The sequence below is a fragment of the Neophocaena asiaeorientalis genome, unplaced genomic scaffold (genome assembly GCF_003031525.2).
Source record: "Neophocaena asiaeorientalis asiaeorientalis breed wild unplaced genomic scaffold, Neophocaena_asiaeorientalis_V1.1 scaffold147, whole genome shotgun sequence".
In the NCBI taxonomy this organism is placed as follows: Eukaryota; Metazoa; Chordata; class Mammalia; order Artiodactyla; family Phocoenidae; genus Neophocaena; species Neophocaena asiaeorientalis.
Window position 1 is genome coordinate 5632612 of NW_020173758.1, and position 17315 is coordinate 5649926.

The 17315-nt window shown below is 36.6% G+C and overlaps 1 protein-coding gene across 2 annotated transcripts in view; it reads right to left on the reverse strand.

Annotated features, from left to right (window-relative positions):
* Positions 1-14622, reverse strand: part of FRRS1 (ferric chelate reductase 1) — a 43575-nt gene extending 28953 nt beyond the window's left edge. Inside the window, exons 1-5 of one of the 2 annotated variants that reach the window (XM_024751272.1) lie at positions 14506-14622; positions 4521-4716; positions 3383-3516; positions 2226-2320; positions 929-1076 (exon numbers count right to left, since the gene is read on the reverse strand). In XM_024751272.1, the coding sequence (XP_024607040.1) occupies positions 929-1076; positions 2226-2320; positions 3383-3516; positions 4521-4716 (573 nt within the window). In that variant the 5' untranslated portion in view covers positions 14506-14622. Of the gene's footprint in view, positions 1-928; positions 1077-2225; positions 2321-3382; positions 3517-4520; positions 4717-11724; positions 11796-14505 lie in introns of those variants that run through there. The other variant, XM_024751271.1, reaches the window with a different exon arrangement.
* Between the last annotated feature and the right edge of the window lie 2693 nt (positions 14623-17315).

Below are 17315 nucleotides of genomic sequence, written 5' to 3' on the forward strand. Positions count from 1 at the left end.
AAAAAAAAAAAAAAAAAAGACAAGAAAGGGAAGGAAGAGAAAAAAATGAACTAATATTTACTGAATATCTATTAAGTACAAAGCCATTAGAAATTAGTTCTCATAGTAATACTATGTAAGAGCTAGATATTATTTCTCATTTTACAGGTGAAAAGACTGAGACTTTAGGAATTAAGTAATTTTTCCAAAGTCAAACAGAAATTAGACAAATCAGGATTCAGGCCCAAATTTGTTCTTGCAACTGTAATAACCTACTTTAAGACATTTTTCATTATACTTACTTCTGAATTGATAAGTATAATTTATCAGAATTGCTTTCAGTAAAACCTTTCTAATGTTTCTAATACGCATCACCCTTTCTAAGGTATGTTTTTTTAACAGTAATTCTTTTGAATCAGAGGGCTTAAATGGAATTCTAGCTGATAAGCTTGCAAAAGAGTTTCTGTGGTTCAACACACAGAATTCTCCAGTACTCATTGGCCTTAATCAAATAAGATTGAAGAGTTATATCACCATTTCAAGATTCTCCTCCAAATCTTGTCTAAATTTAGCTTAAGCTTTAAGTTCCCTCTCCGTGTGTGATATTTGGCTGTGTTTTTTTGGTTTTCTAAAAAAAAAAAGAATGGAAGAAAGCTGCTGCTTCAGATTTACTTTCAAATGAAAACATATCCACTGCTAGTATAGACTACATGTGAATGTCATAACCATACTTTGACCATGCAGGGTCTTACACTCCTCTTATTCTAACCTATAAATCATAATGTTACAATGAAGACTTCCTCCTGATTTCCTGAAGGGAATTCAAAAACTTGCTACCACAACCCAGGACAGCTACTTCTCTACACATGTTGCCAAGCACAGAACCACAATTTCTAAGGAAGCTGTTCCTTTAGATTGCATTTGGTGAAACCATAAAAATGTTACTTACTGATTTCGTTAAATGGGAGACTGGAGGTAATGTTGGCATAGGTGCTATTGTAGCTTTAGGTGTTGTAAAAGGAAGGACGTTTGGTTGTGAAATTACAGGACCAGGAATCTTCACCCAGTAGATATCGTACTTCTCAACAACTGTGGCTCTGAAATGCAGTACCAGCGAGAGTGAGATTAGACAGAACCATGATTGTGGCCCACCATAATCAAATCGAAAAAAAAAAAGTAATGAACTAGGGACATACCACTTAATACAGGTATACCTTGGAGATATTGCAGGTTCGGTTCCAGACCACCACAATAAAGCGAATATCACAATAAAGTGAGTAACAGAATTTGGGGGTTTCCCAGTGCATATAAAAGTTATGTTTACACTATACTGTAGTCTATTAAGTGTGCAATAGCACTATATCTAAAAACAAAACAATGAATATACCTTAATTTTAAAATACGTTATTGCTCAAAACTACTAACCATCATCTGAGCCTTCAGCAAATTACAGTAGTAACATCAAAGATCACTGATCACAGATCACCATAACAAATATAATAATGATAAAAAGTTTGAAATATTACAGCAATTACCAAACTGTGGCACAGAGACACAAGGTGAGCAAATGCTGTTGGAAAAATGGTGCCCACAGACCCACTCAATGCAGGGTTGCCACAAATCAATTTAGAAAATAGTGCCAGGCCAGGAAAGCAATTCTCCCTTTAAAATATGTCTATAACACCACTCAGGAATCATTGTATGGCTTTAGGACATTCCATTTCCCTCTTGCGTGTAAGATTAAGAGAGAAGTACTATTCTAATTCTACTGAATTTCATAATTCTGAGGAGCACACATGATCTTACTTTTTTGACAGTCTAATCTGCAAGTTGTGACACTGCAAAAAAAAAGTCATCCAAATTTCAGGACTGCTTCTTTTCATATTCCCATACTAATACAGGAACAAATCTATAAAAAAGTATTAGTCCATATACCATATAGACTCAAGTATTAATTGATGGCTCTTATTAGTGTGAAGGCACTACAACACTTCATTCACTCAACAGATGTCTATTAAGTGTCTATTAGGTCCTTGGTCCTGTGCTAAGTGCTCAGTATATATGCTGAAAAAAAAACAAACAAAAAAGCAAAACAGCCACTTACATCAGTAAGTTTACTACATTACCACACCACACCGCTGCCATACAGGTGAATGTCCAATAGGTATAAAATAGGTATAAAAAAAGATACAGACTATCATTATTTCAATTATACTAGTTACAGAGTTGTAAACTCTTCTACTCACAGAAACTTTATGTGGTTTGGGGCACTGCTTGGAGCATTCCAATAGACTTCAATTTCTGCTTTATTGGATGGACTTGTGTGACTCACAGCTGATCCCTGAAATAAAATGGAAAAGAACTACCATTCAGACACTCAATAGCTCAACATAGCTGGAACTACAGCCATTTTGCAAAGTAATTTACCATTGCATGACCTTGGCATTGTGGTAAAGACTTTTATTTAGAACAGGGACTCAGGTGCTCAGTAAATACATGTTGATTGATTGACACCAAATTAGCAGCCGGCTCTATGAACAAACTAGCGTCAGCAGAAATTTAAGAACTGAAGAGAGTCATGAATACTGAGTGTGTTGATGTTATATAAAGCCTGCTCATTATTTCATTTATACTGTAAGTTTATTTTTTTATTAATAGATGCAAACAGAATGCAGAACATTCATCAAAAGAAAAAATTCCTGCCTCCAAATATGCAATATTATATTTTAGTAATTCCTTTCTCTTGAACAATCTTGTTTCCCACATTCTTTCACCTGGCAAATTCCTACGCATTCTTTGAGGTCTAGCTGAGATAATCTCCTCTCTCTCAATTCCCTCCAGCCTGTGTGCAGCACCTCTGCTATGCTTCTCACCCACCCTGTGGATGGTTCTAATCTAAGTCATCATACTATTCCATTTATGTGTCTGTCCTATATCCATACGTTCTACTTATGTGCCATACAGCATATGTCCATATGCTTTACTTATGTGTAAGGCTATGAGCTCTTCAAAGAACAAGTCCTGTTCATCACCATAATCCATGCAGGAAAGTTCCTGGTATAATAAATGTTCATTAAATTAATTAATTACAAAAATTAGACCTCTGTTCCACTCTAGAACTCTATCTTCAATATTAACATCTTTCGAAATTCAATATAATAGGAGTCTATACTATATAAAATATCAAAAGCTATAAACTCCTCAAGCTGCAACCCTACCTTTTCTAGGATGTTGTATAAAAATATCTTGCCAGTAGAAAAATTAGGGGGAAAGTCTGATCAACATGAATGTACTCAGATGTCTGCAATGCATGGGTAATGTCATTGTTTATCTTGCAAACACCACCTTGTAGTGAAAAGACCCATGGAAACTGACAGAAATCAGTTTCAAACTAAGCACAAACCTGTATATCTTCACAGGTCAGAAGCTGTGACACTTGACTGTCAATCAATGTGAAGGAGCCAATAGGAGGGCCAGTCAAATTCTCATCACGCGCTTCTAAGAGAAAGCCTTTAAATAGTGGCCCTGACAAAGTAACTAAGAAACAAACAAAAAGATAAGTTAAGAGTTTAGCAACATCCCCCAAAAAACACTGTTTAAAGGAGGTACATCACCAAATCGGGTGTACATATAGAAAGCTACTCCAGGAGAGAAAACAGTAGAGATCATCCTATAGTCAAAGAAATTCTAAACCGTGTTCCACAGGACATTATTCCATGAGATGTAATAGCCATTCCACAGGGAAGAAAAGGTAGGTTATGGTCAGAGCGTGGTCCATGGGGCCAAAGTAGTTTGAAAAATGCTGGTTGAAAGTAAATACTTTTGTCTTTACTGCAAACGTCTCAGGCCCTTTAACATTCTACTGTGCAGTATGAAACTCTAAGAAATATATATAACAGAGTGTTCCAAATTTATTTTTCCATATACCCTTTTTGCTAGAGCGTATCTATTAATATTCTGCATTTCTAAAGTTGCAGAAAATAGAATTTGTAAAATGCTTTTATAGATACATCCTTAATAGACTATTAAGTTTCAGCCTACCTTTTGCCAGAATCAGGGAAACACAAGAGATTATACTATGTCAAGAAGGATAAGGGTTTAACATCTTAAGCCAGATAAAATAAGCTTTATTTTATGTATTTCTATTGAGTAAATAGTACTGTTAATGAAGATATATTAAATAATGACAAAAACATATTTTCAAACCTATTCTGGGGAATTCCCTGGCAGTCCAGTGATTAGATTTGGTGCTTTCACTGCCAGGGCCGGGTTCATCGCTGGTCGGGGAACTAAGAGCCCGCAGGCCATGTGGTGTGTCCCAAAAAAAAAACACCTATTCTGAATGGATAGTAAATATACTACTTAAGTAATATAGTCACCTGTAGTAGTTAAACACAAAAATGAGAAGTATAAGATCATGGTATCTTATAAAAGCAGATGAACAGATTAACTGAAACTGTATAAATCCAACAGTAATAAAGATTCAATTTACAGTAAAAAAGTGAAATTCAAAATGTAAATTGTTAATACCAGCACAGTACCTTTGATCTTCTCTCCTGGCCTGAATGTCATCTGACTCACTGAGATGTACCAAGGGGGATCAGACTGTGGAGTATGACCATGTTCAGGAATCATTCCATGGCACGACTTCGTTACTTTTCCATTGGGATAATTAGCCACAGAACTAACGAGCAACAGAAGTATGAAGGCACCAAGGGTAAATCCAGGAACTGCCATCTCAAAAAGATTAAAAGCACATTCTTTTTAAAGGTAATTCATTAAAATATAAATGCTTTCACATCACAGGATAGTAGGTTCTAGACAACTATTTACTTTCATAGTCAGTTAACCACATTCTCAAATATATTACTATAAAGAATGTGATGTGTGAAGTCTGTCCTGGATTTGAATCTCAGCTCTACCAATTACCAACTGTGAAACTTTAAGCAAGTCATTTAGTCTCATTCCTTACCTGAAAAATAAGGAAACGAAAACCCTCCTTTCAAAACTGTTTTAATAAAATTTAGATACAGCCAAAGGTCTGACAAGGAAGATAATAAATGTTAGCTTTCATTAGCATGATGGGGAAATAATAAAATAATCCAGTAAAAGCAAAAGGTTTTGCTCCACTTCATCCTAGAAAGCTTAAAGAACAAATAAGAAATGTTTCTTCTGGATTTAAATATCATCACCTGAATAAATCTCTGATATGATTTCTCCCAACTTCCCATTAAACTAGTCATGGTGACAATTTAATTTGCAACACTGAAAACTGAGGCTAACAACCAATTGCAAGAGACAGTATTTCTATTACCTATAGCCCAAATACTTCTGAATTAAGAAACATGATTGTTAACCCAGGCAATTTTCTTCTCTCATCCAGTTTATCTGCCTCTTACCATCTGCCTAACAGAAAACCAGTCCCACCCTTGTCTAGCTCACTTTGTGCATATATGCAGAACCTGCAAATCATAGTATTTAACAAGGCTAGAGGTAGATGGGCAGGGACATGTTATATGGCAGTAAAGTCCACACGGTGGACAGGCTGCAGATGGGAAGAGCTCAAGAGGCAGTTCATTCTCCACAGAAATGGGCATTTTCTATACATGGTCATAGACAAAAATAAAAGCACCCTTAGAATCACTAGAACAAATTATCCTTTTATAGTCATGTAAATTATAAACCCCACATTGGACCAGAGCTAAACTATAGAAATTCCTGCTAGACACCAGAAATTGTGCTGGAGCTATACTCTTTAACCAGCCCTGCACATTACACCAGTAGTTACCAAGTAGATAGCTTTGGGTCCAACTCTATACCCCTATCTTTCATCAAACATTGATGCTAGATAGAATTCTTCTTATTTAAAGATAAGCAAAAGGAACAAATGAACCATTCAAGAGCTTCTGAAAAATTCTATATCATAAGAGCAGCATAAGATTTCTCTGTAGACTCAGAGGAAAAGCATAACCCTGAAAATAGTTAATTACTATAGGAAACAATATTTAAGAAAATAACTGCTAAGGAATGGAGCAATAGAAAATCTTCTGTTCAAACATGGCTTCCAGGTCCTTTCGTTAGGCGCAAACCTGATTTTAGGACCATACAAGGTTTACTGGAGAGGATCAAGGTAATTATGTTAACCATGTGATCTTGGCCAAGTTATTATGAAAATTAAATGCAGAAATGTGCCTCACTCAAAGAATGGTACAGTGGGAAGAGTTAGTTTGCTTTAACAAATATTTATTTGGCACTGACTTCCTGCCAGGTGAAAGTGGAAACAAGACTTTATTTCTAGTCTCCGCTATGCATTAAGTAGCTGAATAACATCAATCAGGTCACTTAATCTCGCTCTCAGTTTCTTCATTTGCAAAATATAACAGATGAACTGGAATAAATTCAGGGCAATACTAACATTACGATTTTAGGATAAAGCAAAGTGGAAAAGCATACTGGGAATTATTAGAGCATGAAGTATAAGATGGGAAAGGGAAGTGACAAAGACACCACTACCTATCATTCATTAGGAAAATATAACAAACAAGGTCAGCGAGAGAAGTAGACAACAGCAATTACTTTGTCCTTAGTCAGATACTGACCACTCAAGGTAAAGTTCTATTTTCATAACAATGGCCAATGATGGTTTCCCAGTTAATGATTTAAGGACACTTTTTCAAATGAATACATTAATGCATTAGGCAATCTATGCCAACAGATTGCATAGTTATGAAAAGGAATAAAGAGTTATACGTGGAAACATTTAAGCTAAAATTATGGAATGTGGATATGAGCTATTATATTACAAGATCATTCTTCAAGCCCTGGAAAAACTTGTATGATTTTTGTATTTTGTATGATTTTTACAGGTATGTATAATTTTGTGTGATTTTTGCAGGTTTTTAATATTTTGTATGATTTTTATAGGTTTTTAATATTCACATTCTACCATGAGTATAATATAGAGAAATAAAAGAAAAGATATCATAACTTGCATTTTGTCATCCCAGGACAAAGACAGACCTATTAGTTAAAAAGGTTAAAAGAGAGGTTATCCTGATTCTCTAACTGAAATATTACCAAACCTGATGAGATTTATACAGTTTTCTTTCTTGCCTGAAAGACAGGCACTTAGTAAAAAGGTATAACGACTGCCTTTACCATATACTACATACATCTCACATGAAGATAAAACTTCAAAACGAGTGTATTCTTTATTATCTGAATACCAGATATTGATAGGCCACTCAATATGCAATTACTGAACTAGACCCAGTTAACAGTAGCCAAAAGTCTCCAGACCATCTGTCTTACTAGTCTGTTATGGTCCAGGAAATGGTTCCCTCTTGTTGCTTCTTCCCACAGCTAGAGTTACACTATTATAATCATTGATCTTATAGTACTATATATTTGGTCAATTGTTTCAGGTTTCCTAATCATCACTAAATGTATCTGAGGTTCAGCCACACGTTGGTAATGCAAGAAACAATAATCGTGTAAAATAGGCAGAATACAAATAATACAGCTAGTAACATTAATAAGGTCATAAGTAAGAATTTAAGCTAAGAACTTCCATTAGGTATAGCCCAGTATCTCCCCAGGTCACCTGACCAGTTTGTTTTACACCAATCACTATCTTTAAGGGAAATAATATATTGGCATCATACATAAAGTTCACCAAAGATGTCTGCATGTACAAGGTGTGTGATGGGTAATCAACCCCTTACTGGATTGAGAAAGGAATGTTATTTTTCAAGGAGTTACATGACTGGTGCCAGAAGAAAAATCGATCTTTATGGTTGAGCAGGTATTTCTGCCTTTGGGGAAGTCTGGTTAACCCATAATACAGATGCATAGTGCACACTAGGGGGGAGGGAAGGGGGAGTGCACACACAAAGGGGCAGAGAAAAAATATTATGTTTAAATTTTTCTTGTATTGCCTTAAAATGTGAATATTTATTTCATCATAACCATAATATACAAACACTGCAATCCCTAAAGCACTTAAATGCTCCATTCAAAATTTCCATCAAGTACATACTACAAACAATGTATAAAGTAAATAACTACTTATTCAATATTGTTTTTATTTTATTTTATTACTAAAACTGCAATGGCATTATATTCTTTTACTTTGTTATAAGTATAAAATTTTCAATTAACATGAGTTAAACATGCTTTAGTTTCTGGGCTTTTGGCCTAGTGACAGAACCACCATTTATAATATTGCTTCCATTAAAAAATAGAATTGAAATTCCAAGCTGAATTAAAAGTTAATTTTGGGACACAGCACATGTGTAATTTCAGCATTTCATCTAGGATCTGGGGCAAACCTGGTAGGCCTGTGACCGAAACCTAGATGGACTGTGGTTAGAGGTACAAATAGATGTTCACTTGTACAGTGAGAGAATTAGGCAGAAAGTTTTAGAAAAGTAGGTAGAACCAGAGAAGGATAAGGAGGTTGATAAAATCAGAAAAGTTAAGACTAAGCACAAGAGATATACAGAAAGCAATGAAATTTCTATAACAATAAGAAAGGAAAGGATTACATTTTAATACGGGGTGGGGGCGGGGGGAATAAAGGGGTCATAGTGTGAATAAGAAGAAAAAGAAACAGACATTTGGTGGGAAACTGGTAGATAGTACATCTAATGTAATCCTTACAACAAGCAGATATTATCATCATTTTAGAGATGAAGAAACTGAGACCAGGGAGTGTACCCGAAACCGTGTACACTTTTAGGATTAGAACCTAAATTTAACTCCAACATTCTCATTCTCTTCCCTCCACATCATTGCTCCCTCCTTGGAGAGAGAAGGATGTGGAAAGTAAACAGATACAGCAAGAATCCAAATTTCACAATGAACAATGTGAGTGGGGGCATGCTGTGACAAACGTGAAATCTAAATTAGCCTACTTGGGCTTCCCTGGTGGCACAGTGGTTGAGAGTCCGCCTGCCAATGCAGGGAACACGGGTTCGTGCCCCGGTCCGGGAAGATCCCACATGCCGCGGAGCGGCTGGGCCCATGAGCCGTGGTCGCTGAGCCTGCACGTCCGGAGCCTGTGTTCCACAACGGGAGAGACCACAGCAGTGAGACGCCCGCGTACCGGAAAAAAAAAAAAAAAAAGTAGTACAATGCCTAAAAACACTAAGTTGCCAATAAATGGTAATTGCCATTATTTATAATCACTAGCAACTTTCTGCATCACCAGTATGTGCTAATTTCTTCTGAACACTATTGTGGTTAAACAACGGAGGTTTCCATATATTTCTTTCATCTGCATTTAACTTCTTCAGGCCTTCTGAAATATTTCAGAAAATTTGCTCCCCTTCTTTCCAGCAATTTAACTTTACATTCATAGAAAACTTCCACATCAAGAGTTAAATTGACTTTGATAGCTGGATCTCAAATTATAGGGAAATTGAAAAACAGGTCAAGTATTTCCACTTCCCCAGATAAAAATGTTTCAGACTCCATTTTCACAGCAGGGAGTACAGAGAAAAATGATTTTTTAAATTAACAATTGGAGTTATGACATTTTCAGTAAAGATTCTAAAAAACATAGAGCATAAAAAATGGTGGCACAATGAGATCTGTCAGGTCTGACAACCTAAAATGGTTGAAAAGAATTCTGAAAAGAATTTAGAGTTTAAGTAAAAGGAAAGGTAGAGGAAACCACTGAAGAAACAGGAATTGGGAGCTCTCTGATATAATTCTGATTCCTCTAATCACAGCATCATCAGAAAGCAATTTTTCCACTTTATTCATTCTCTGGAAAAATGATTGGAAGCAAATATCTTATTACACACAGAGCTTTCTTTCATCTGGATCATTCCACATGGCCCTCACAATAGTCCTGTCCTAAAAACAATATTAGGTGCTAAGTGGAATGGTCCCTTCTCTAAAGGCACAAAACTAATAGATGAAACAAAAGCAAATACCATTAATATATCATTTAAATGATGTTACTATTTATTGAATGCCTGTTCTATTCTAGTCAACATAGTAGGTGCTTCACATGTATGAACTCTAATCCCTGGAAAAAACAAAAACGTATTTTTATTGCATGGAAATTGAAGCTCACAGAGGTTATTAAAAAAAAAAACAAAAAGCTACTGCCTAAGATCACATAGGGACAGAACAGGAAAAAAACTGCATTTTATTATGGTAATTGAGAGGTAAAGGATAATATGATAGAAGCACTAAGGGCTCACAACATATTAGGCATCATGTCAAGGACTTAGCACACATTCCTCAAAACAACCCAGGAAGGTGTGAGGGGTATTATTGTCCCCAGTATGTAAAACAGGGCACTGATTAAGATTCTTGCCAAAGTCACAGCAAATGAGTGGTGAAAAGTATGATCTCCAGTCTAGTCTGTGAGGTTTTAACCACTAAGTCATCCACAGCTTCAAATCAGACACTAAAAGCTGACACAGTAATCCCACAGGAAAAGGGATTCAGAATGAGCACAGTTTGGGAGCAATAAAAGAAGTAGAGATAGAAAGAGCAAAGTGAGAATGGACTTTGGAGGGCAGTGAAGAATAGCCTAACTAGGTCCAAGGTCAAATGTTAGAAACAGTCGTTATAAAAAATACTATAAATCTGGTCCCTCTTCATGACCCTTACATGAAGATATCCATCCCCAAGACTGTTTTCCTTGACCCCCACATTTCTCTACAGGCTATCCCTTCCATAGCTTCAATTATCACGCCTGAATAATATTTCCCAAGCCTTTCAATTGCCCCCATCCTGCATCTCCACAATGCTTCAACTCAAATTTCCAACTATACATAGATTTCTGTTTGGATGACATTAAGCTCAATTTTTCTGAAATGAAATTCATTATTTTTTCCTCCAAACTAGTTCTTGAATCTGACTTTCCTATTTTGACGGTGGCCTATCAACACATTTCTAGTCAACAAGATTTGAAACCCCAGGACTTTCCTGGTGGCGCAGTGGTTGGGAGTCTGCCTGCCAATGCAGGGGACACAGGTTCAAGCCCTGGTCCGGGAAGATCCCACATGCCGCGGAGCAACTAGGCCCGTGCACCACAACTACTGAGCCTGCGCTCTGGAGCCCATGAGCCACAACTACTGAGCCCACATGCCACAACTACTGAGGCCCATGCACCTAGAGCCCATGCTCTGCAATCGGAGAGGTCACCGCAGTAAGAAGCCCGCGCACCACAAGAAAGAGGAGCCCCCGCTCGCTGCAGCTAGAGAGAGCCCGTGTGCATCAGCGAACACCCAACTCAGCCAAAAATTAATTGATTTAAAAAAAAAAAGATTTGAAAGCCCAAATTCTCAAGATTTGACTCCAAACACTCTTTGGGACCCCAATTTCCAAATAAGTTCAGCAGATTCGACCTCCACCCTTCCGGACATCTACCTATCCCTTCTGTTTCTCTCTTCTACCTTCCATTCCCTCTATTACATCTGTCTGCAGTTTTCCATTCCGACACCACGTTCAAGCACAAAGACTTCATTATCTGTCACCCAGATTCATGAAATACTCTCAATTGGCCTCCCTGTTTCTGTATCTCCATTCGAATCCTACGCAACACCACAAGACCATTTTCCTAAGGCACAATTCTCATCAGATCACTCCGCTCACCAAAAACCTTCAACAGCTTCCCTGGAATTATTCAGTTAAAGACAAAAGCATTAGGCATTTAATGTGCATTCAGCCCAATCCATGTTCTATCAACAATGTACCATTTGTACTTATTTCTGGAACAAGTACCTCACTTTTTTTCCTCCCCATGTTCTGTCTTCTAACTGGGACCTCCATTATGCCATCCATCAAATTCCTACCTATGTAAAAACAGATATATGTTAAATGGGAAAAAAAATAGATACAGAAAATATCTGAACACTGTACTTAAACTATGTTAAAAATAAAGGTACATTGCCTATCATTTCATGTAAAATGCAAAAGACTGATAATATCCAATATAAGCAAGCATGTAGAGAAATAAGTGTGCTCATACACTGAAGAGTGTAAATTGCTGCAATATTTTTGGAGGAAATTTGACAATTTCCTACTAAACTAAAATATGTTTAATCTTTGACTGAGGAATTTCACTTCTAGGAATTTATCCTATAAAAAACCCCACACAACAAACAGCACAGGGAATACAGTCAACATTTTATAATAACTTTGTATGGAGTATATTCTATAAAAATGTGAATTACTATGTTGTACACCTGAAACTAATATAATATTGTAAGTCAACAATACTTCAATTTAAAAACAAGAAAGAAAGAAAGAAAAAGAAAACCCCCACAATTATGCAAGGATTATTTGTAATAGCAAAAGTTTAAGACAATTTAGGTGGTTACAAAAATATACTATGCTATACCCAGACTCTAAAATACTGTGTACCCACTACTACAGGTAACCAACAAGGATCTATATATAGCACAGAGAACTATATTCAATATTTTGTAATAACCTATAAGGGAAAAGAATCTGAAAAAGAATAGACATATACATATGTGTGCATGTAAGTGTGTGTGTGTGTATATATCTGAATCACTTTGCTGTACACCTGAACTTAACACATCATTGTAAATCAACTATACTTTAATAAAAACAATTTAAAAATAAAATACCATGTACGCATTTAAAAGAATGAAATAGAGTAGACAATGACCGAAACAACAGCTAATAATTCCTGACTGCTTTCTAACAGCTAGGCATTCTTTTAAGTTCTTTACGAGTGTTAACTCTTTTCAGAAAAGCTTAGGACGTGAATCTGCATGTACTTAGGTGGAAACATGCTCTTGTCACAATGAGGAATGAAAACAAGCAAACTACAAAATGATACATAATGTACCAAGTGCATATAAAAGAAAAGGGAAAAGAAAAAACACCATGCTTTAACCGTTCTCAATAGTGGTTACCCCCTAGGAAAGTGTTTTCAATATGGGAAAAGAAGTGGACTTCTTCTTTTTAATCCTCTTTGAATTTTGCATATTTTTTAAAGCCTGTAGTGCTTTGTAATTTAAAAAACACTGCAAGACATGCATATTTAAAGACTGTAAATAAACACATTAAATTAATTGTAAGGTGTTCAGATTTTTTTCTTTTTTCTATTTTCAAACATTCTATATTACTTTTACTGTTATTGTCATTCAAGGTCCATTTAAAATGCTATCAACTACTCTGTCCTATGAGACAGTATGTGGTAAGGACTTTGAAATCACACAGACCTAGGTTTGAATCCAGCAGGTACCACCTTAATGACTGACCTTGGACAAATTATTTAATCTCACTGGGCCTAAAATTTCTCATTTTGTTAGAGACAATGCTACCAATATCAAGGGATTTATGTGAAGATTAAATGAAATAACATCTATGAAACATTTAGCACAGTGCCCACCGTAAAGGTCTTCCATTAAAATCCTTTCTTCCTTGGAATTTTGCCTAATTCCACCAACTTTAACCAGTCTCTTCTGGGACGCTCCAAAAGCTTTGGGTTTTTTGCTAATAAAAAAATTTTCGGCCACAACTGGTTGACTTGTCTGAAGGCAAATTTCTGAAGGCAGCAAAGGCATCCTACTCCTTGATTTCCTTTCACAATGACTAGCAGACAACCTTGAAAACAGCACTCATTGCAATGTACTACAATGTGATTTCCAGGGAATCTGACATTACCTAAGTGGACAGGTGTGAAACAGAAGGTACAGCCAGCAAAAAGAATCCACATACTGGCTTATTAAAAGACTTAGTAGAACACATCCCTTTAAACAAAACCATCCTTTAAAAAGTCTAGCTCGTTGTTTTCAGTAAATCAATAGACCAAATTTTAGCCTCCCACTTCTCCACTATCCAAGTAGACATTCAAATCTTTCTACTTTTTCTTTAATTCAGAGAAAAAAGAAAATATCTGAACTAAGAAGTTTAGCTTTATAAAGAAATACTTCTAATAATACATTTACAAACGGAAAACTCCCCTTTGTCCTTAGGGCAGCACAAGACGTAAACAAATTAAGGGCAGAGGTAACACCTAGTCACCCCAGAGAGTCTCTGAAATTCTAAAGGCACACCAGAGGTGGGGGTGAGGGGAGCTAAGATTTCTAAATTAAAAGACACTTTAAAAGCCAAATAGGGCTCTAAGTAAACTCCATATAGGTAATTACGCCATTAGCTTTAGATAAAAAGGGAGTTTCCGTTGCTTAAAATTAAAAACAAAAAATAAAAACACTGATGCATGAATAAAGTCAATGCTTTTCATGATCCCAGACACGTCTCTACTTACAATCACCCTTTTCATGGGATTAAAGCTCCGTAGTCAAAGTCACGTGACTTATCATTAATCTAACTCGTTCGTGAGCACTCATTAGCTCAACACAAGCTCGCAAGCTCCAGAACACAGTTTGTTAATAAAGCATCCATCCTGCGTCGCCGACCGCCCGGGTCAGCAAAGGCGCCTGCTCTCTCAGTACTGTCACCGAGCTGGATTCAATTTGTAAGCGCTTTGCGAAGAGCTCGGACATAAAGAAAAGAGGAGACACTTACCTCGAGAAGCAAAGGCAGCCTATCCAACTTCCGGTTTTGTTACAACTTATATCTCATTTCAGCAGCTGGGTGGAGCCAGTTTACCCATGAAGAAAAGAGAACGTTTCCCAAACTGAAACGGAAAACTGGATTTGCAAGACCAGTGCTAGTCTTAGGACTCAGTTTCTGAGAATTAACCATTCTATTTTACACAAAGGAACACTTTTTTCCAACTAATAATTGTTTCACTGAGAAAATTAAGTTCTTGTCTTTTACTATAAAACCATTTGAAAATACAACCTGTTCTATATAATGCTAAGTAAAGACAAACTAAAGAACCTGTTTGTGCTTAGGTTAGGGTTGCCAAATTTAGCAAATTAGTGTATAGGATGTTAAATTAGAATTTCAGATAAACAACAAATAATTCATTAACATAAGTATTGCCCTATGCAATACTGGGGATATACTTATATTAAAAAGTGATTCATTGTTTTCCTGAAATTCAAATTTCTATTTTATCTGGCAACCCTATCTAGAGAATAACAGTAATTAGCAAACTATTCCAATTAACTACAAAATGTGTAATAGAATCAGACTGCATAGAAATGAAGCCTTTGAAAGTGTAAATGACATAATGCAAAAGAATTCTTTTATTATGCAAAATTTACCTTGGAATTTAGGAGTTCTGTTTGTTTTTGTTTCTTTTTAAGCCTTTAATCATTGTTTTTTCAAGATTCTTTTTGCAAAAAAAAAAAAAATCAGGGCTAGGAAAAGATAATGTTCTGAAAATATTAAACACTTCAGACCATGACTAACATGTGCAGACTGGAAAACAGACTTTGTCACAGACGCCGTGACCTGTGATCATTGGTTGGCAATCACACTAGTAAACTCTCTAGAACCATTTCTAAAGGGGAGAAAAGTAGGGAAAGAACACCATCACTTTAATCTTTCTCTTTAGGAACTTGTCACAAGTAACAAAAGCCCTCTTTACAGGATTTTAGAGAGAAGCTTTATATAAAGAAGATGCAGCTCTGGTTTTCTATCCTAAAGCTGCTTGGAACGCGAATGAATTTAAACTAAGTCAGTTGATCTTCAGTCCTTCTATATAAAGCGCCAAGTGGTGACATAACTTTCTCTAGTTTTAGTTAGACTCTTTCCAGTAATAGTCCCCAGTGGACACTTTACATGCCAAAAGCATGATAAAAAGTCTATAAAACAAATAATTCTTAGAATATACTATCATAATCTTTAATCCTAAAGTACAGTAGAAAAAACTGAATGGAGAGGCTTAGCACTATCTAAAACTACCCTTTCCAGGCCTGTCATTTCCCTGAAAGTCCCCAGTTATAATTCCCCTTATCATTCCCTCCCAGAAGTTCACCTCTACGGGGTTCTTCATCAGCTACTTGTCAGCTGCCAGAAAGGAAACCCAATTTATTAAAGTCTTCAATGGACCTTGGACTCTGAGAAGTACATACTAGCCTATTGGAGCCCGCTCTCATGTCTCTAAATTAGCAGTTCTCAAATTTTTTTGGTTTCAGGACCCCTTTGCAACTCCTAAAAATTACTGCAGCCTCTAAGAGATGTTTGGTTATGGGGGTGATGTCTGTCAATATCTATTGTATTAAAAAAAATAAAGTGAGAAATATTTAAATACTTATTCACAAATTCCACCAATTTATTTATGGACAAATGACAATAATGAACTCTACATGTTGACATGATATTTTTTTACTCTTGCTTTTATAAATGTTTTTCAAAAATAAGAATTTAGTGAGAAGAGTAGTATTGTTTAAATTTTTACAAATTTTACAAATTTCTTCGGTGCCTGAAGACAGCTGAATTCTCATATCTTCTGTATTCAGTCTGTTGCAATATCATATAAGCACATCATGCAGCCACTGGGAAAATCTACTGCATACTCATAAGAGAATGAGAATGAATAAGGCAAATAAAGTATAGCAAGAACAATAATAACGATCTATTGAGCTTCTGTTCTGACCGAGGCACATGAATTATCGTATCCAAGTCTCACAAGGACTCTAGGTAAAAGGTATTTGTTATGGACATTCTGCAGCTGAGAGGGCTAAGGATGTGCCTGGCTAAGTAAATAGCCCAAGGTCAGGCAGAGAAAAGTGACAGACCCGGTTCTAAGCCAGAGCTATTAACTCTCTACACTGTCAAGTGTGAATGAGGGCTGATGGACCAAGCTTAAAAACGGGAGCAGTGTGTTTCACTGGTGGCGCAGTGGTTGAGAGTCCGCCTGCCGATGCAGGGGACATGCGTTCGTGCCCCGGTCCGGGAAGATCCCACATGCCGCGGAGCGGCTAAGCCCGTGAGCCATGGTCGCTGGGCCTGCGCGTCCGGTGCCTGTGCTCCGCAACGGGAGAGGCCACAACAGTGGGAAGCCCGCGTACCGCAAAAAAAAAAAAAAAAAACGGGAGGGGGAAGGGTAAGCTGGGACAAAGTGAGAGAGTGGCATGGACGTATATACACTACCAAACGTAAAATAGATAGCTAGTGGGAAGCAGCTGCATAGCACAGGGAGATCAGCTCGGTGCTTTGTGACCACCTAGAGGGGTGGGATAGGGAGGGTGGGAGGGAGGGAGATGCAAGAGGGAAGAGATATGGGGACATATGTATATGTATAATTGATTCACTTTGTTATAAAGCAGAAACTAACACACCATTGTAAAGCAATTATACTCCAATAAAGATGCAAACAACAACAAAAAAAACCTTCCTATTATAGTCAACATTTCATTAAAAATTACATTGAAGTAAAACATCTCCAATTGATTAGACCCTGCCTCAACTCAATAAAACCA